At 45.7% G+C, this 20,274-nt stretch overlaps 1 protein-coding gene across 1 annotated transcript in view; it reads right to left on the bottom strand.

Moving 5' to 3' along the window:
- Positions 1-20,274, bottom strand: part of CACNA2D3 (calcium voltage-gated channel auxiliary subunit alpha2delta 3) — an 858,555-nt gene that overhangs the window by 394,551 nt on the left and 443,730 nt on the right. The window contains exon 10 of the mRNA XM_042979174.1: positions 8,067-8,156. Coding sequence (XP_042835108.1) covers positions 8,067-8,156 — 90 coding nt within the window. The remainder of the gene's footprint in view (positions 1-8,066; positions 8,157-20,274) is intronic.

Below are 20,274 nucleotides of genomic sequence, written 5' to 3'. Positions count from 1 at the left end.
CCCTCTCTCTCTGCCCCTCCCCCGCTCACACTCTTTCTCTCTCACTTTCTCAAAAATAAATCAATAAACTTAAAAAAACTTTAAATATGTATTTGTTAGCAGGTAACATTACATGTTAGTTTATTACATATTTATTTTGTCACATATTAGTTTATTAACATATTATGTATAGCAGGCTGAAATTCCAGGGTTATGCCCACTGGTGTGTAAGACCCTAAATTTCTTCAACTTTCAGTTTTACATGGCATTTTAAAAGCTCCCAGTCTTTGTGAGTGGTAGATAGGGTGACCAGACTGGTTACCAGAGCTTAGTGTCCTTTCCTTGAATCAGGGTTGAAGAACTCCCTTAACCTTAATGATTGCTATTAATGCTACAATTCAAAGCAACACCATGTCTGTTAAATACCCTATAATTCCGTGACAATGCCGAGGCATGAAAATATACAAAAAGTCTTTAATTTTCAATAGTGAAAACTCCCACCATTATAGTTGGTGAAATGTATTCATTAATTCTAAATTATTTACTAGTGCCCACACAGAGCTGGGGCTGAAACATATAAAAATCCCCTCCCTTGTGTAGTTTGTATTCTATGTGGGGAGACATATAAAAACAAAGTAAAAAGTAAATTTTGTTGTATGTTGTGTGATAACAGCAATGCTAAGAAACCAAAAAAGAGAAAAGAAAGCAAAGTGGGGGGACAGGAAATGGGGAGGGGGCAGCTTTAGAAAAAATGGGGAAGACCTCACCAAGAAGGTGATGTATGAGTAACACCCGGAGGGGAGAGTACCTGTGGGGGGGGGGGGGCGTCTCAAAGAGGGCAAAGAGCATGTGCAAAGGCACTGAGTGGGCATGTTTGATCTGTTGACCATGGCACTGGGGAAGGATGGAGACTGGTCTTAGATTTGCTGCTGGTTCCTGGTGAGCCAGAGAGCTAATAAAACACTCAAGTTGAATGTTTAATGTCTAGTCTCTGTGCACTTAGAATTCTCATGTGGAGACTGAAGTTGTGACTAGAGAAAACTATAACTAGCTGGATGAATAAATGGATAGAAGGATGAATGAAAGGAGGGATGGATAGAAGGATGATGGATGGATAGAAGAATGGATGTAGGGAGGGATGAATGAATGGATAGATGGATAGATGGATGGATGGAGGGAGGAAGGGATGGATGGATGGAGAGATGGAGGGAGGGTTGGAGATGGATAGATGGATGGATAGAAAGATGGAGGGAAGGATGGATGGATGGAGAGGGATGGATGGAAGGATCAAAGGAAGGAAAGGAGTGAGGGAAATGGGAGGGGAGGAAGGAGGGAAGGAAGGAGGGAAGAGAAGGAAGGAAGGAAGGAAGGAAGGAAGGAAGGAAGGAAGGAAGGAAGGAAGGAAGGAAAGATGGGCAGAAATAATTTCTTGGGGCCATATTGGGATAGAGCAAAACCACCTAAAACATACATGGACTGCCATAGTATAGTGAAAAGCACTTAATTCCATCCCAGCACCACAAGCCATGTGCCTGCAGTAAGTTCTCATATCAGAGTATCCTTTTCTTCATTTATAAAATGAGACTACCATGCGTTGTTACAATGCAGGTTAAATGTTCATTATATGGCAGGCAACAAGTATTAACTTACTTAATCTTGACTAGCCTCTGAGGTAGGTACTATCATTATCACCACTTTACAGGTAGGGAAATTGAGAGATGAGTTAACTTGCCCAAGGTCACACAGCTACCCTCTGTAGTGGCCAGGATATAAATCCAGGCACTCCAGCTCCAGAACCTACTCCCAGATTCAGCGTACTCTATGGCCTCCCAATAAAGAGATGAAGGTCCTTGAGGAGATGGAGATACATGGCAAGGCTCCATAAGCACTCATCTCCTTCACCTGCTTCTTCCTCCCTCCACTCTTTCCAGAATTCTAGGGCCACATGACAGTCATCAGGTCCTCCACTCTGAGAGTGAGTGAGTGCTCCTCAAATTTTGTGCCTTAGGTTCACTTTAGTCCTGGCCCTGGCAGCCACTCCTGCAACTCAGACCAGACCAATGCCCTTGAATTAATGAGCATACATGGCCCATGATGGAATATCATAGAAATTCTCAGGTAGGTACTAATACTTGGGAACTAAAGCCATCACACATAGCTATGGTTCTATTGTCTTTATCAATATAACTAACTATTCCAGAGCTCTCTTGCTCAGGAAGATAAAAATTGCAAATAACTTTTTTGCTTATTCCAGGAACATCTTGAAAGGCCCATCAACTCCTCAGTAGAAACTGTCACAGGACAATTTGTACCCTAAGACTCTTGGGGAAAACACTAACCTCAAAATCTTCTCTCTGCTGCATCCACCAAGTCTAAACTAGAATATTAGGATTCTCACCCAGTCTTAACCAAGCCTCTTCCTTCCCCTCTACTCTGAAAGACTCACATTCAACCAGACTTCATAGTCTCCAGTACATGACTTTGTCCCTTCCACTTTGGGACATTACTAACATTCTATGGTCATAGTGCATTTTCTTCCTTACTGCAGTAAGAAGAAACATCTCTGCAGTCTTGCCCTATCAACAAGTTGTTCTGGAAATGTTTTGGGGAGCCTGCATTCAACATTGTCTTCAAATCACTGAATAAAGCCGGCAGCGGACCACTGAATAAAGGTGATCTATGCTTCAGTTCAAAGAGGGCTGGAGTTCACCCTGGGCCTGTTGTTCATGCAACTCATTCGAAAACATCCTGGAAAAAAACTCTCCCAAACAAAAGGCAAAAAAGAGTGGGAAATGAAGATATCTGAATGATGCAGACTGGAAGACAGGGCTGCCCTGAGCTGTTTATTTAAAAACATCACTTTCCTCTCTGGCTGAGCCCCTGGTATTCTCTGCAGCAATCTGCAGTTGGAGAATTTTGAAGAATGCAATTAACTTCAAATGCTTTGATGAGTAATATCTCTTCTCTGCATATTTGTCTAGAACTTTTTTTTTGAATAGCGGGAGTGATGAAAGTGTTTTCCATAATAATAACAATGACAAGGGCCTGATGAGGAACTACAATTAGCTCAGTGATTCATCAGTTAGCAGCGAAAATTTCAATGCATCCTGACATTTAGAGCATTTGGTTGTGATTAACAGCCTTTGAAATGTCACCGAATTTTATTTAATTGGCTAAGAAAAATTTTTAAAAGGTAATCACTGCAAAGATCATATTCATCGCCAAAAACGATAATTGCGGGTGTCACATGACAAGGTAGATGCTAACTACTGTAGCAAACTGGCTCTGTGTTCTTACAGAAACTAATGAATGCAGCAGAGATCAATAGCTGGAAGAGTCTTAGAAGTTTATTTGAATGCTCCTTTCAAAATCCTTTGTGCAACAACTGCAAGCCTTTAAGTCACCCGAGCAAATACTGACACTGAAATGCAGGTAATTGCAAAACAGAATTAATTTCATCTAGTAACCCCTGAACCACTCTGAGCCCCGGTCACAATCACAATTTCAAGTGTGTGTGTGTGTGTGTGTGTGTGTGTGTGCGTGCGCGCGCGTGAGCGCACATGTGTGAGGGAGAGAGACGGACACAAAGACAAACGCACACAGAATGTGTGTCTGTGTAACTGAGAAATAACTCTTTGTTCCTATTGGCTTGCAAGGGCAGGCATCATGCACAGGAGAGAATTACATCACTTAAAGGTCATACTGATGAAGTGGAAAACAGCGAAAGAAAGCTTCACTTTCATGGGAGATTAACCAGCTCTGTGTTTTTCAAAATGTTTGGCTATTTAAAAGCCTAGCGGCTAGAGACAGGATGGAAATGTTTCTCTCTCTGAGATAAATGTGCACTCAAAATATGGTGCCAACCGTCAACAATCTCTTATCAGGGACATTTTGTAACATTTCTGGTCCTTCCATTTCTTGCTATCCAGAATTTACACTGGACCCATTAGGTTTTCTAACTGGCCAGACCCCAGAGGGTTTTTACGGGTGAAGGCAGAACACAGATGTGTGGAAGATTTCCCTGGTTCACAAATACTTATGTGAATGAAGGAAAGAAATCCACTGTGTGTTGGTGATTTTTCTGGACCTGAGAGATGCTGGGAGGTTAATAGACCCTGCTGGAGTATAAGACACATTATGCCTGAAGGTGTACTTGGTGAGCTGTGACTTCTATAAGATTCTAACCCTGAGGTTCTGATATGATATAAAGAGTTCTTGAGTCAGTAAGTTTGAGAACTGGTATAAATACATTTTTAAAAGGTCTGTTCCCTGGAGGACTTTGAAGACCTTGAATATGCACAGGTGTGTTGTGAGTCTCTGGGACAGGAGGATGGCATCTCCCCACCTCAACAACACCTGGGGTAGAGTATCCTGGCAGACCAGCATCGGCTGGGCATGCAGTGGGAAACACTGGCTTGGAAGTGTTTGGGAACAAAACTGGTAAGTGGACAGGGTGGGGAGAGAGAAGTTACCAGGGCAAGAGAAAGGAAAGAAGGGAAGATAAAGGGAAGTGGACATTCCCAAGGACGTGGGCAGGAAGTAAGACCAAAGCATCAAGAGCTCCGGCTGCCTCTAGAAGCCACAGGCAGCCTGGCAAGAGTTGAGGTTGCCCAGTGACTCCATGGTCATAGACATGACACTTCCCAGCCACCCCAGCCCTGCTGGAAGGGAGGCAGGTACTGCTTCATTGTGCTGAATCCTCAACCCTGGTCCACCAGGGCCAGCTTCATGGGTATATCATGTGCACAGCAGTACAGGGCCCACACTCGGGGCAACCCTCTGCTGTCACTCTCTTAAGATTCTTAATGACTTCTAAACATTTTCATTTTCATTTTTTCTGAGTATTTTTAATTTTTTAAAAATGTTTATTTATTTTTGAGAGAAAGACAGAGAGTGAGTGGGGGAGGGGCAGAGAGAGAGATACACACAGAACCTGAAGCAGGCTCCAGGCTCTGAGCTGTCAGCACAGAGCCAGACGCGGGGCTTGAACCCACGAACTGTGAGATCATGACCTGAGTTGAAGTCCAATGCTTAACTGACTGAGCCACCCAGATGCCCCTTTTCTGAGTATTTTCATTTTGCACTGGGCTTCACAAGTTATGGGTCTATTCCTATCCCCATTTTACAGATGAGGATGATAAAGGTGAGGCAAAGCAGAGTTTTCTCAAGGCTTCACAGCAAGCTCTGACCAAGTTAGGCTTCTCAGCCCAACCTGCCTGACTCCAGAGGCCACAAACTTCACATGACAAGCATTCCCTAACTCCTGCTTCTTCACCACTTCTGCCAAAGAGCCAGAAAACAGAAATTCACGGCAGGACACATTTCCAAACAAGGGATTCACAAGTTCGGAGTGCCTCCCGCTGCTCTAGACACTAGGCTTTTGAGATAAAAAGAGAATCAATTTTATAATTGTGACAAATCCTTTCAATATGACTTTCTAGAAAGAGCCTGCCAAATATGCAGAGCTTGGCATCTCCAAGCCCTGAGACGGTGCCTATCCAGGGTTCAAATCAGAATTTAAAGATGTAGCTTGGCCCCTGCTCTGACCAGCTACGTTCGCAAATTATTAGTAAGCTGTGAAGAGGGCTGTGCTGTCCCAAACACTGAGCCTTACACACATGTGAATTATCTGCAGTCAGCAGCCTCATGCAGGCAGGTGGGAGGGAAGAGCCGAGGGCGATTATGTGGCACCTTCCCTCCTTATCTCTCCTTCCTCTGCAGTCCCAGCACAGGCTCAGGACCGAAATCTCAATGGCCTTCTGTGTGCCAGTAGATATTATTGGTAAAAGAAAGTCTAGAATTAGGGCTTGAGAGGCTAGTGTAGCTGAGTGAGAAAGATTCCAGTTTTTGAGCTGGGCACAACTGAGCACCAGGATGAGCCGTGTGATGTTGGGTGGGTGGTCCTATGCAAACCCACACCCGGGGCCCCACCGAGCGGCCTGAAGACTCGGTGCAGAGGGGCTTCTGGGCCCCTGGCTGGTCTCCCAGCTCCTGCAACAGCTTAACATAACTGCTGCTCCGTTTAGGGCTTGTTTGCCCTCAGTTCCGCCCCGTGACTTTCCCTGCATTCCACACTTTCCCGGCTCCCCAAGAGTTTGCACAAGGCTCATCCAAAGAACACTAGAAGATAAGCCAACGCTTTTCTAAGCCATCTCTCCCTTTCTTCTGATCTGGGGGCCTGGGTGCTTTCTGGCAACAGCTGCACCTCTTCCAAGGTACCAGCTGCCACAGGACAGGCCTCCCCCTGTGACTCTGGCTTTTCCCAGGCAGCCCTCCGTGGCCCCATTCCCATCTAGATGGCCACTAGGAGGAGGCTCCGATGGCGTCCCTTGCTCCTGTTTTCCCCCCTACCCTAGAAAGGAGCTGCTTCCTGCTGCTGCCCATCTGAGGATGGTTTCACTCTCTGGTTTCTGAGCTTTTCCATCCCCTATGCAACCAATTCCCTGAAGTAAATCCCTGCTGTTTGAAACACCTAGAGTGATTGCTATTTTTCTGCTTCTTAACATCTTAACCTACCTCCCTGGTCCAAGCCACCAGTTATGCATCACCCAAATAATTTAATGGCTCCCAGCTATTGTCTTTGTTTCTCAATGCAGCAGCCAGAGAAATACTGCTAAAACTCAAGCAGGTCATGTCATTCTCTGCTCAGACTCCAGTGACTTTCCATCCCACACAGAGCAAGAGCCAAAGTCCACCTCCCCCCCACCAGAGTCTGGAGGGCTCCATGGGGTCTGGCCCCTGCTACCTCCATGATCTCATTCCCTTGCACTCTCTTTCTCCCCCGCTCTGCTCCTCACACTGGTCTCTTATGGTAACTATGCCAAGCATCACTGCCTCAGGTCTTTTGTACTCTGTCCTCTTTCTGGCAACTTCTGAAGTGACTGTTCCCTCACTTCCTTAAGGTCTCTACTCCAACCAAGGTCACCTAATCAGAGAGATCTTTCCTGACCTCACTGTATAAAGCAGCAAGTCCTTACTATGTTGGCACAATGGGGCTCTCCATAGGCACTTCATCTGTCTTTTCCCATTAGACTTGAGGTCAGCAAACTTCTTCTGCAAAGTCCACACAGTAAATATTTTAGGTTTTACAGACCATATGGTCTCTATGGCTAATCAACTCTGCCACTGTAATGCAAAAATAGCCATAGAAGGTACGTAGTCAGGTGAGCATGAATGCATTCCAATGAAACAATATTTATCAAAAGAAGATGCAGGCTGGATTTGGCTCACGGGCCATAATTACCCAACCTTTACACTAGTCCATTAAGGCAAACCCTTTGTGTAGTCTGTTCTCTGGTGCATTCCCAGTGTCTGATATTAAAAAATACACAACACATACTAGTTACATAAATGATACAGAACCTACATTGATAAAGATTGCCATTATTTTCCTACTACTCTCCCAGAGTAATAAGAACACAAAAGTCACATGTTCTTCTAGCTTAACACACTTGGATTGGAGGGGCAGAACCCCCAGCCCAGCACTCCCCAAAGTTTTTCATGGAATGTTAACAGGTGCTACCTGAAAAACTGATTCTTGTTCCAAGAAGTGTGGGAAACAGTTGGTTCAGTGGCATTCTTTCCTGTAGTACCTACTGGAACTTTGATTATGTGACTGTGTATTAGGAATCTCCAAGGGGCTGGAAGAAAGGCAGGGATGGGTACGGCACTCCCTAAGCATAGTGCACAGAGAAAGTTTTTCTTCTGCTAACCATCACCACAAGCAGGGATTCAGTATGAAACACAATGAGGGATGAGTCTACTCTATGAAGAAACTGAAAGTTTCTGAGGCAAAATCTGCACTGGAAGGTATTTAAGTGTTGGTGGTCCCAGAGCCAACAAGCATGGCGGGTGAGTGCCCTGATCAAAGGGCATTTTACACCCCGCTCAGCCTCACTGGCTGGACCTGGGTCCCCAGAGGATCCAAATAGCCAGCCTCACCCTCCCATCTGATACCTATGGATGCCACTCAATGACAGCAGGAGCTAACTACTGTTAGCATTATTTGCTGGTCCATGATCGAACAATTTTAAAAAAATCCATCTATTCTCCTGGACAGAAGAAAGGCAAGTCAAAGAGGAGCTTACATCACTGAGAATGTTGAAGGCCTCATTCAGAGCTATATCCAGCATTCCAATTCCTTTGGCAAACAGTTTGTCCAGATGCTCCCTGAAGTGCTGGAACGACACAGTAGAAAATTCATTAGTGTCCATATGGTTACGTGATGCCAACCTTGGGTGTACACCAGGACCAGTGCATCCCAGGCCCAAATGATCATAGTGTGTTCTTCTTCCCTTCAGAATTCAAAACATAAGAACTTATTCAATATAAAATTTACCTGCCATATGCATTTTTAGCTGTGATCACATTCTAGGGAAAGAATTCACTTAATTCTGGTGAAAAGTACTTAATTTATCTAAAATTCCTTCTTTCCTTTCCAGTTTCATCTCTCAAAACTTACTTTATCCTCTTCTACCCTCAATTTTTCCACTTCTGATCACTGCTGAGACTGTGTACGTGCTCTCCTCACTGGGAATCCACTCTCCATCCATTTCCTGGCTCCCCTGCCACATCTGGTCCCATCGACTTTGGAGACCTCACCCCCTTCCTGCCTTGGAAAATTTCCTAGACCCCCCATCTCTGACAGTGACTTAGAATGCTTCCTTAGTTGGGGGGGGGCTGGGTGGCTCAGTTGGTTAAGTGTCTGACTTCGGCTCAGGTCATGATCTCATGGCTCGTGGGTTTGAGCCTCACATCAGGCTCTGTGCTAACAACTCAGAGGCTGGAGCCTGCTTCAGATTCTGTGTCTCCCTCTCTCTGCACCTCCCCAACTTGTACTCTTTCTCAAAAAATAAATAAACATTAAAAAAATTTAAAAAGAGAATGCTTCCTTAGGACCCCATGCTGCACCCCATGCTCAGATATACCTTTCACTTAGCACTCCAGGTATGTAACTGCCTAGTTAGATTCTGCCCCCACTTGAGACAATGATGTTCTGAGACCAGGCATGTCTTGTGGCCTACTCTATCTCCCATGACGACCACATATCTGATACACAAAAGGTGCTCAAACCATCTCCAAAGAGCAAGGATAAAGACTGGGTCATGAGGTAAGAATTGTGATTATGGCAAGAGAGACACAGGCTAGAAATCAGAAGAGATTCAAGGAATTCACAAAAAGGGACCAAGCCTCTTCATAAACATCCCTAAGGCCCATCTGGCTATGTTGGATCGACAGAAACCCAGCATCAGCTGGAGAGGAAAGGGGGCAGAAGGAAGCAAGCCTGGAGCCCATTATGTTTCTGCTTCTCAACAAAGAGGCAAGAGCAGGTCCAGGCACGTGCTCAGGGCCACATGAGCTTGTGGCATGTCCGCTGACCCAAAGCCCGTGTCCACAGTGCCATAGCTGCCTGGCATTATTTTCCAGTTGGCCTATTCCAAAACCACTTCTGTTCTACCGAAATGAATTGGGCTCTCCCCAAAGGCATCCACACCCTCGTCTGCTAAAGAAACTGGATGGAAGAGTCACCCGGGAGGGAGAGGGGCAGGAAGGGCGTGCTCACGGAAAATGTTTGCTGGAGATTTCCTGGCTGAGGAATGGCTTTCTTTCTCTTCCATGCCCTGGGACCCTTCAATGCCCTAAGAATTCCATCAGCATTCAGATAGTGACACCAGCTCGTGATGTGTCTGCCCAAGAACCCAAAAACTGATCACAGGATAAGAATAGATCATAGAGACCAATCTTAGGACATGCTGATGGTCTAAGATGCTATTCTCCCTAGGCCCCCACAGGAGGCATCAGGGGCCACTGGTCATGCGAGTGGCTGCAGATTTGCTGGAAAACTGGACTGGGAAGTTTTGGTGGGCTCCTCACAGTGGTTCAGCTTTAATGGCACCCAGACCTAACACAAATCAAGGCTGGATTTGAAGTTGGCTGCTCACCCTAGATATATTCACATAACCCATAAGACCCCTGCCCAGGTCCATCCTTTCCTCATAGCAATCATACTCTCATGCTCACCAGAGCATGGAGTCATGAAAACCTGCTTCATAATAGGTCCTTAGCAAATAACATGTAACTGCATCCTCACAACAACCCTGTAAGGTTCCATCAACCCACTTTGCAGATGGGAAGAGTGAGGCTCAGCACCAAATTCACACACCTCCTAGCTGCCTGGCCCAGGTTCTACCCAGGTCTGCTTCACCCATTCTAATGCCTCCTTCTCTCTGCTATACATTTGCTACTTTTATATATATGCACATATGTATACATATGTATATATGCCAGGTACTGGCCATGAGCTCTTAATCTCTACACCTGCGCTACAGGTGAGTCTACAGGTAACCATCAAGTGGCTTGGGTGTTGGGGGAGAGGAATGCTGAGGGCCATGGACCCAGACAAACCACAGGGCCAGGAACCAAGACTTGTGCTTCTCTGTTCTTCCTGCTGGATGCCCAACGCCCAGCAGGATGCCAAGCACATGGCATGTCCTTCACAAGCACTGACTGTACAAATCCAGACAGTTAACTGAATCTGAGGAAGCCCAGGTGTCCCTGGCTCCAGGTGAGCAGGAAGGGATCAAAACAGATCAGTCTGCCTTCTCCAAGAATAGCCGCCTATGGAAACCTGACTCGTAGGCGACTAATGTCTACCAGGAAGGACTTAGGCTCAGCAGGCATCACCTCAGGGTGGTCCCCACACACCCTACAGGACGCAGAGCATCATGATATGCCCATCACGCAGCTTGTAGAGAGGCTGGGCTTTAACCTGTCCTGGGTTTACATTACTGTGGCTAGACCTTGCCTTCACAAGTTCATTCTATTCATCTGATGTCATTTCTGTCAACTGCATTTCATTGTGCTCGGCCACACAAGTTTACGCAGCATTGTTTTTTTTTTTAATAACATAGCAACCCCGTTTAATTTTTCCTTAATCCATGTGCAACTGAATGTCATGTGCAGGAAGATTGCTTCAGACAATGGTTGTTTTTATTGTCGGACACTTAGAGTAAAATGCAATAACATGTCACGGAATTCCCCTCAACCCAACTTTATAACAAGGTCCGTTCTGATTTTCTTTCTTTTTGGTACAAACCTGGTCCTTATATTACATGGAAAAAATATGTCCCCAGGTTAAAGGTTTCCAAACGACATCACAGATGAAGGACTCTCTCTTTGTGTCTTTCCCTCTCATGTCCCTCATGTCTGGACTCCGTTTTCTCCTGTTGTATACCTGGACCAAATCTGCTTCATCATCCTGGTCTTCCAATCTTCATTTAATCCTTGGCCCACCTGTCATTCTACACAAAACTGAGGCCTTGCCTTCCAGGGAACTATCTCCAGTGATGTGGCTCCACTAAGAGCTACTATGGCAGTCAAGAGCTATAGGTAGCCATCTACATTAAATTTAAATAAAATTTCCTAAAAACAAAAACTCAGTTGCTTGGGGTACCTAGGTGGCTCAGACGGTTAAGCGTCTGACTCTTGATTTTAGCTCACGTCATGATCTCACCATTGTAAGATCAAGTCCTGTGGCGGGGCTCCTCACTGAGCATGGAGCCTGCTTAAGATTCTTTCTCTCCTTCTGTCCCTCCCCTGCTCTCTCTCTCTCCCCCCCCATAAAAACAAAAAAACAAACAAAACTCCATTGCTCAGTCCCACCAGTCTCATTTCAAGTGCTCAACAGCCCCATGTGGCTAGTGGCTACTGCATTGGATAGTGATGATCAAAGAACATTTCCATCATTGCATAAAGTTCTACTGGACAGCACTCATCTGGAGACATTTGGGCAAGATTGGTTCTTTCTCCTCACCAAGCCACTGATCAAGAGTGAGTCAGAGGAAACTAAGGCTTATACCCACTGGATATGGGTGGTTTTTGCCTGTTCAACATCCATTCCCCTTCTTCCGATTTTCCTTCTCCACTAGTGCCTCATGTCATTTGGGTGAGGTTAACATCTCTCTTCTTCCTTTCCAGATCAAAGGGTAAACCCATTTATCAGGCTTGACCAATTTGTGAATTCCATCCTGAATTCCATGAGGCACCATCAGGCATGGGCATATGACCCAATCCCTGGGCCTCTACTGAAATGTGGGGAAGAAAACTCTCTCCACTGAGACTACTGAGAGGTAGGGAAGAAGGCTGGGCTGCCAGCAGCCATCAAGCCTCTGGGGAGGAAGAGCTCACCTGAATAAAGGTAAAGCCAATGAGAAAAGAGCCCATAATGGAGGAAACAAGGCAGAATCATGTGGCTTGGGTTCCTAGAACCAGGAATGCCTAGCTTTTTCAGGTAAGTGAGCCAATAAATGTGGTCCTTTGCCTGACCAGATCTAGCTGGATTTGGGCCGCTTAACTGAAAGGAAAGGACTTTAATGACCACAACCATCACAATGACTCTGGCTGGGACAATGCTTCCAAAGCCCTGCCCTTGGATTACAATGATCCCCTTCACTTCCTCTGTCCCCAGCCTCCCGTTTTTAATCACTGGCATTACACTACACGATTTACCTATGTCCTGTGAGTACTCCTGCCAGACAGAGTCAGGTACTTCATAGCGCTCTCCTGGTGCACGTGGATTTAATGGCCACTGCTTTCACTACTCAAAACCTGGAGGAATTTGCTAAGGAGGAATCCTACCCACGTGCACTCCAAGGGCAGTGTCTGGAAGGGAAGGAAGGGGCCTGGCCGACTGCTCTGAAGCGTCTTCATCAATTCAGATTTTCTTTTCTCTGTCCTCAGCTGTGGTTGCTCTAAGATTCAAAATGTGTCATATTTAATGCAATCACATTATAATCACTGTATATAAGCAATTAGTATATAGAACCCATGGACTCCGGAAGAAAAAAAAACTGAAATTCAGGAGACTGAGTCCTAGTTCTGGTTGTACTATTTACCAGCTATAAGGCCCTGAAGCAAGTAGCTTTGGCTCTCAGGTCTCAGTTTTGCTGCCTGTGAAATGGGGATGAGAAAAGCCGCTGCATGGTGGGTGGAAGAGTGAGCTCGCATTGGTGCCTCCGAGTAGCAGGCAGAAGCAGGTGGCCTGAATTCCAAGTCCTACACTGCCACTCACCCTCCTTGAACACCTGAGGAAGACATCACCTTTATCTGGGCCTTCGACTCACTCTTTTTTTTTTCTTTTTAATGTTTACTTATTTTTGAGAGAGAGGGAGTGTGTGAGTGGGGGAGGGGCAGAGACAGGGGGGTGATACAGAGGCTCTTAAGTGGTCTCTATCCTGACAGAAGACAGGCCAATGTGGGGCTCGAACTCATGAACCATGAGATCATGACCTGAGCCAAAGTCAGACACTTAACCCACTGAGCCACCCCGGCGCCCCCTTCAGCTCACCTCTCACGCAAGGGGTATTGGGCTGACCTCCCCCTGATAATACAGGAAAAAAGTCATCTGAAAGAACAGTGATGACAGAAAAATGTGAGACTATCTCAATTTCACATTCACTAAAATAAATACGTGGAAAAAAAATCCTACAAAGCTTTATACTCCAAATGCCTTCGATGCCAACTTCCTGGTTTGCAGCGCTACCATCTAATGGGCCTTGGAAAACGACTTCTTTTTCCCTGTGAGGGCCAGGTTTGATTACATGGAGAAAGACATGTGGTTGATTTCACCAACACCGGGATCCGAACGCCTTCCAGAGCCAGCTACAGAGAACAGAAGGTTCAAGAGTGCCCGAGCCAGGAAGACATGCCACAACGGCATGCCAGAAGGTGGCCAGTTTTCGTTATTTTTCTAAATTAAAATAAACAATTTATTGGAAATGGTGACAGTTCCGCTTTATTATTAAACTTCAGTGAAGGAGGAGGAGGGTGGCTCTTTATCTTTGCTCCACGCACTCAGGCAGCATATGCTGCTGCTGCCCGGGAAAAGGCCTCGCTTCCAAAGCAATTAGTACAGCTTTATGCCTGGGGAGATAACCAAGAGCCCCACAGCCTCCCTCGCCTGAGTGCCAGCAGGCCCAGCAGGGCTGCTTATCTCCGTGAAACAGTCACAACATCCAGGCCAGCAGAGGGTCCTGGAGCAATAATCCTCTCCCTCCACCAGCATTTGATTTAGTTGAATCAATACTATAGTGCTCTCTGTGATACAGCAATCATGTTTTTCCTGTCTACATAATTATAACGAATGCTTGAGTCCTCCCAATTAAAAGCAGGGGACTGATATGACAAATGGACATGAGGAGACAAAACCATCCCCCATCAACAGAGCTGGGGGTCCGGGCTAGGGGGACTTAGGGGGAAGGCTAACAGCCACCAATCCACGATGCCCATCAAAGTCACTGGCATTCAGCAGACCTGAATCATATACCCACTAGGTGTGGAGGAGGTCACTGCAGCACCCCCGCCATAGCTTTGAAATTGCCTCACCCAAGTCCTCCAATGGCAGCCAACATTGGCCCAATGACAACCGTATGCTGGGCACCACGTGTTTTGCATGCATTATTTCGCCTGATCCCCCTAATGACTCTAAACGGTACTATCAGGTTCCTGTTGTACATATCAGCAAATGGAGTCCCAAAAAGTGAAATGTTTGCCCAGGATAGCAGAGCAAGTGTGAGGAAAGGGAGCCTCAAAATGTGAAGCCCCATACCTGAAACCCTGTGCAACATAACCCCCCCCAACACTGAGAGCTCAGCTCCCTACATCCCTGACAAAGTACAGTCCTCAGGGGTGGACAGAGTCTATAGGGTCATGTGCAAAGCCACGATCCCATTCAGGGCTGGCTTCATGGGCATGTGACCTAGGCAGCCACACAGGGCCCCCTGCTTGGTTTAATGCTTTGCCATCACTGTCTTGAAATTCTTAATAATTTTACTTTTGAATTTGCGACTTGTAAATGAAGTCCCATGGACTAAGAGCATGCGTGTGAACAGAGCAGGTATAGGAAGCATGTGCGTGTCCGCTGTTCCTCGCTGCCCATTCACACCTAGCATCCATAATGACCGGGGGCCCAGAATCCTGGGGGACAGCTATGGTGCAGGCCTTTATCAAACATGCTTGACTTTATTAGGTCACTTAGCACAGTGCTGTCAGGTAGCTTAGGGTACATGTTTATTGACAAACTAAAATTAAGAAGCTAAAAGTGAAGGTACCCTGTACAGGGTCTTCCACTGTCAGTTTTAGCAGTAATAGACACGGTACCCCTTGCCTTCTAAAATAGGGACGGAGCTCATGTCAGTCAAGTCAGCCTGAACAGACAAGCAAAGACTGTTGCATTCTCTTTTTTTTTTAAATTTTTTTAACATTTATTTATTTATTTATTTAAATTTTTTTTTAATGTTTATTTATTTTTGAGACAGGGAGAGACAGCATGAACGGGGGAGGGCCAGAGAGAGAGGGAGACACAGAATCAGAAACAGCCTCCAGGCTCTGAGCTGTCAGCACAGAGCCTGATGCGGGGCTCGAACTCACAGACTGCAAGATCATGACCTGAGCCGAAGTCGGATGCTTAACCGACTGAGCCACCCAGGTGCCCCAACATTTATTTATTTTTGAGACAGAGAGAGACAGAGCATGAGCAGGGGAGGGTCAGAGAGAGAGGGAGACACAGAATCAGAAACAGGCTCCAGGCTCTGAGCTGTCAACCCAGAGCCCGATGCGGGGCTCGAACTCACGGACCGCGAGATCATGACCTGAGCCGAAGTCGGACGCCCAACCGACTGAGCCACCCAGGCACCCCAAGACTGTTGCATTCTGATGTCAGACTCCTCATTGACATCTCTGTGGTCCACTGCCACTGAGCTCTGAGCGCAAACCACAGAAGCCTGTTGGTCAGAGACCCAGAGACACCTGACTTCTGACCTGACTAGGATACTAGACCACATGATGATTTAGTATAAATATGGACTCTTCATCCTAATATAATTCCTCCTGACAACACCCTTTCAACTCCATCCCTGAGATGATCTTCCCAGGCTCCAGCTGAGGCTGAGAAATCCCGTGGCTGAATTACGACTGCATCTTTTGGGCACCCACACATCAGGGACCTAGGGCAGTGCCCACACAATACAGTTTACAGGAAAGGCACACGTCCCGTGGCATTGCTACCTCAAAGCCCAGGCTCCAGTGAATCAGACTGTCATTTGATTCCAGCAGGGAAAGTAGACAGTGACATGGTGTTTCTCAAACATGAAAACAGAATGGCCCAAGAGGCTCGTGGTATTAAAGAGCAGACCCAGATGTTTGCAATTTGGGGGAGAAAGTACAGATACTGAGAGAACCTTGTCTGAGCTGGTCCCAGTTTCTCCTTAACGTTGTCTATAACAAATTGAAGTGTCTGAAGATAGCAGCTGTTCGATGCTAATGCCGAATTGGAGACAAGATAGATCTCCTGGACGTGAACAATGAACAGCATTTCAACATCATTTTGAGGGCAACAGCAGTATGTGTGCCAGGTGAGATGGTGGTGACGAGCCCTGAATTGGTGACTCTCTACAATCAGAAAACACCTGAGATGGAACAGGGGCCTGGAGCAAAGCCATCGGAGGCAAGGCTGTGTCCAGGACCACTCACTGCTGTACTGTGTCAGTTCACTGTCCTCTTTGTTAGGGTTCGAGGGAACCTGCTCAGGGCACCCCTGAGAGACTGAAGAAAGCCACAGCCCAAATGCTACTTGGACAGAAATATCTGCTTTGTGTCTCCATGCAGTACAATGGTGTGTGTATAAACAGCAGGCCTCACTCTTCGCATCTTTCTGACATTTCTGAAGGTCCAAGTTCATCCTCTATAAACTTTATGAAAACTTTGATTTGATTCAGCTTTGCTTCTTGGGGGAAGAATGCTTGCATCAGTTTCAGTGTGCGAGAGCAGACAGAAGTCACAGTTCCAGTTAATTCCAAACATGGTGCCAAGCTCCGTGGAAGCTTTGACTCTGAAGAGATGTGTATTTATAGTCAGCATCTAGGGAGAATGGAATGCAGATGTGGCCCCAGGGATGCCGAGGGCTCATCTTCACCAAACCGTCCCCTCCCTGTCAGGCTGACAGTCCCGTGCACACGGATGCAAAGTCACAGCCCAGAGTGGAAGCCGGTAGATGCCGGGAACACACATCTGGGGTCACCGTGCAGGGGATGGTGATGGATATGCCCTGACTCACCCCAAGCTCGCCCGTTCAGCGATAGCAACATTCATTTCTGGAAGAGCCTGGCAACGACAATGTGACCCCATGAGACAACTACATGAGAACTTTTTCTGTAGAATCACTTGGAAGATTTCCATAGTTTTGTAAAACTTGTACTCAATTAAAGTGTATTTGTTTCAATGATCTCTGTAATTTGCCAAATTAATTACATATGGATATCAAACTTGTCTGATGGAAATCTGTGAATAAGCAAATACCCTGTATAGCATTGTGACATATTTTTTTAGGGATGTATCAACATTTGACCAGTCAGTCCCCTGCTGATGAAAATTTAGTTTTTCAGGGTCTTACTGTTCAGACGTTACTATAGTAAATATCCAGTACACATACCATAGTGACACAATGCGTATGTATATAGTAATAGCAGTATAACAACTCACAGAAAGGAAGTTATTAGGTCAATAATTTCTTCATTTATACCATGCAGGGTTACAACGAGAATTTAATGAGATAATCAGACAGAGTGCTTAATCCAGTCCAGCATATATACTAAGCAGTCAGTAAAGGTTAGGTTTTCCTAGTAGGGCACCGATGGCATTGTATTTTGAGGCTATGAAAGTATTTAAATCAAATTCTAAAAACAAAAACAAAGCCCCCCTACAAGTGTGCCTACAAGTGTGCAAAAGGAAAGTCATTGGCTCCTATCAGGGGAGGACCAGGAGCAAGGACTCAATGATGTACTCCAGGCTGGGTTCCTCTGTGTCTATCTCCCGGAACCACTGGGCTTCGTTCTGCCAGGTGGCTCTCAACCACACAGCTGTCTACATCACTGGTGTCACACTTTCCTGGCTCAGTCTGCCCAGTGGCCAGAGCTAAGGGTGCCAGATAAAAACAGAATGCCCAATCAACTTGGAATTTCAGAGAAGCAACAAATAATACGCTAGAAATGTATCTAATGTTTATCTGCAATTCAAAGTTAAGTGGGTTCCCTGTTTATCTGTTTTGCTAAATCTGGCACCATGACACCAGACCGATTTCCACAATATTTTTTAGCAGAAAAGTCCCCGGAAACACACTGATTAGCCCAGCTTAGGTTATGTGTCTGGGGCTGAGCCAATCAGGTGGTCAGAGAATGGGACCATTGACTTACCCAGGTCTGGATCATGCTCCCATTTCTGAACTTGAGATTGTAGTAGCAAGAGCTGGGGAAAGTCCTACTTAAACTTCACCAAATGGGTTTGGTAAAGACGGAGGGATTTCACTGATAGGAGGGAGGAGGGGGTGCTGGACAGATAAGAACTGCAGCACAGTGAATGTATAATCAGCTGTGGGAAAGGTGCAGCCCTTCACTGGCTTAGGCCACATTCTCAACGTACTGACACAGCCAGGAAAGCAAAGACGTGTCCACACACGCACATGCGTGCACGCGCGCACACACACACACACACAGTTTCCACGGTGAGCAAGGTCTTTACTCTGCAGCATATTGACAGGAAACACATGTAAAGAGGAGATAAGAAACAAATGGTAGCTTTTCCAGAGAAAATCACAATATGCCTCTAAAATGTTAAAGGGTTTCTAGAAAAAAGGTGGTCCTGCGAATGGTCCTGCGAATATCTCAGCAGAAAGAATGTCTGAGATAGAAGAAAAGATATTACTGCTGATAACTAGTATTTATTGTGTGCTTTCCACACACCAGCCTTGGCTTGAGCACACACGAGTAGTGTGTCCTTCAAGCCTCATGGCAACCCCCACGAGATACTGCATTCTCATTGCTCCCTTTTTATAAATGGAGAAACAGATTCAGATGGTTCACATCACTTGACAAGATCTCACAGCTAATAAATACAAGGGCTGAAATTTAAATCTAAGCATTCTGTCTTTAAAATATATATTTCCTCCCATCCCCCCAAAAACTTATTACAGAAATTTTTAATTGTCAACTCATGGTGAATATTATTTTATCAGCATCCCACCACCACTTTCCTCTAACTCCCGTATGGCCTCCAAGATGGCCTCCAATGATCCTCCCCTCCTGATATTCACAGCCTCATGGCGGGGGGGGGGGGGGGGTCCTCCAGGGTTGCTGCTCTGTGATCCAGAGTTGGGCTCCGTGATCAAGAGAATACAGCAGTGATGATATGCCACCTGCAAGATCAGGCTGTAAATGACACCATGGCTTCTGTCATGGTTGCTTTCCCAATCTCTGTTGGATAATTCACTCTAGGGAGGCCAACTGCTTTGATGGAAAGAGGCCTATGGATTGCCCACTGAAACTGAAGCTTCCAACCAACAGCTATAAAAGAACTGAGATCTCTTCCCAACAGCCACATAAATGAGTTTAGAAGTAGATCTTCTATCCTAGTCAAGCCTTCAGATGATCACAGCCCTCAGCTGACACCCTGCATGCAATCTTGTGAGAGACCCTGAGCCACAACCATCCATCCTCCTACATCCCTGACCCTCAGAAACTGTGTGAGACAATAAATGCTTCTTGTTTTAAGCCGTTAAATTTTGGGGTGATTTGTTCTACAACAACTGATCATTCAGATTATTGTGAAACATCCCAGACATCACATTATCTCATCCGTGAACATGTCAATATAGGTCTCTGAAAGAAAAGGACTTTTAAAGACAAGAGCCTAACAGTCATCCCACATTGTGCCAATCACAGCCACCATTTGAATTAGGATCCAAATAAAGCCCCCACATTGTGCCTTGTTGAGGGGTTTCTTAATTCTCTCATGCTAACTCCCTTCCTTATTTTTCTCAGTTTTTCGTTAAAGGAACCAAGTTGTTTGTCATGAAGAGTGTCTCAGAATCCAAATTTCACTGATAACAATTCTCAGGTGTCATTTGACATGTTCCTCTGTCCCCTATATGTGAACTGGTGGTTACCTTTAGAAGCTTGATCAGATTCAGGGCTGACTACTTATGGATGGATGGATATATTTACTTCATTTATGCTACTGTTACTTCCCTCAGACAAATGTCTGGTAGTCTTCTTGTGATGTTGACAGCCATTGATGCTCAATGCCTAGATTTGTTCACTAGGGGTCACATTTCAATTCTATCAACCCTCATTGTTTATTAAAAATTTCCAGAAATTTCTAGAAAGAAAAGGTTCCCTTCCTGCACTTTATTTTTATTTTGAGAGAGAGAGAGAGAGAGAGAGAGAGAGCTGGGGAGAGGGAGAGGGG

The sequence above is a fragment of the Panthera tigris genome, chromosome A2 (assembly GCF_018350195.1).
Source record: "Panthera tigris isolate Pti1 chromosome A2, P.tigris_Pti1_mat1.1, whole genome shotgun sequence".
Classification (NCBI taxonomy): domain Eukaryota; kingdom Metazoa; phylum Chordata; class Mammalia; order Carnivora; family Felidae; genus Panthera; species Panthera tigris.
This window is presented reverse-complemented; position numbering and strand designations above follow the sequence as displayed.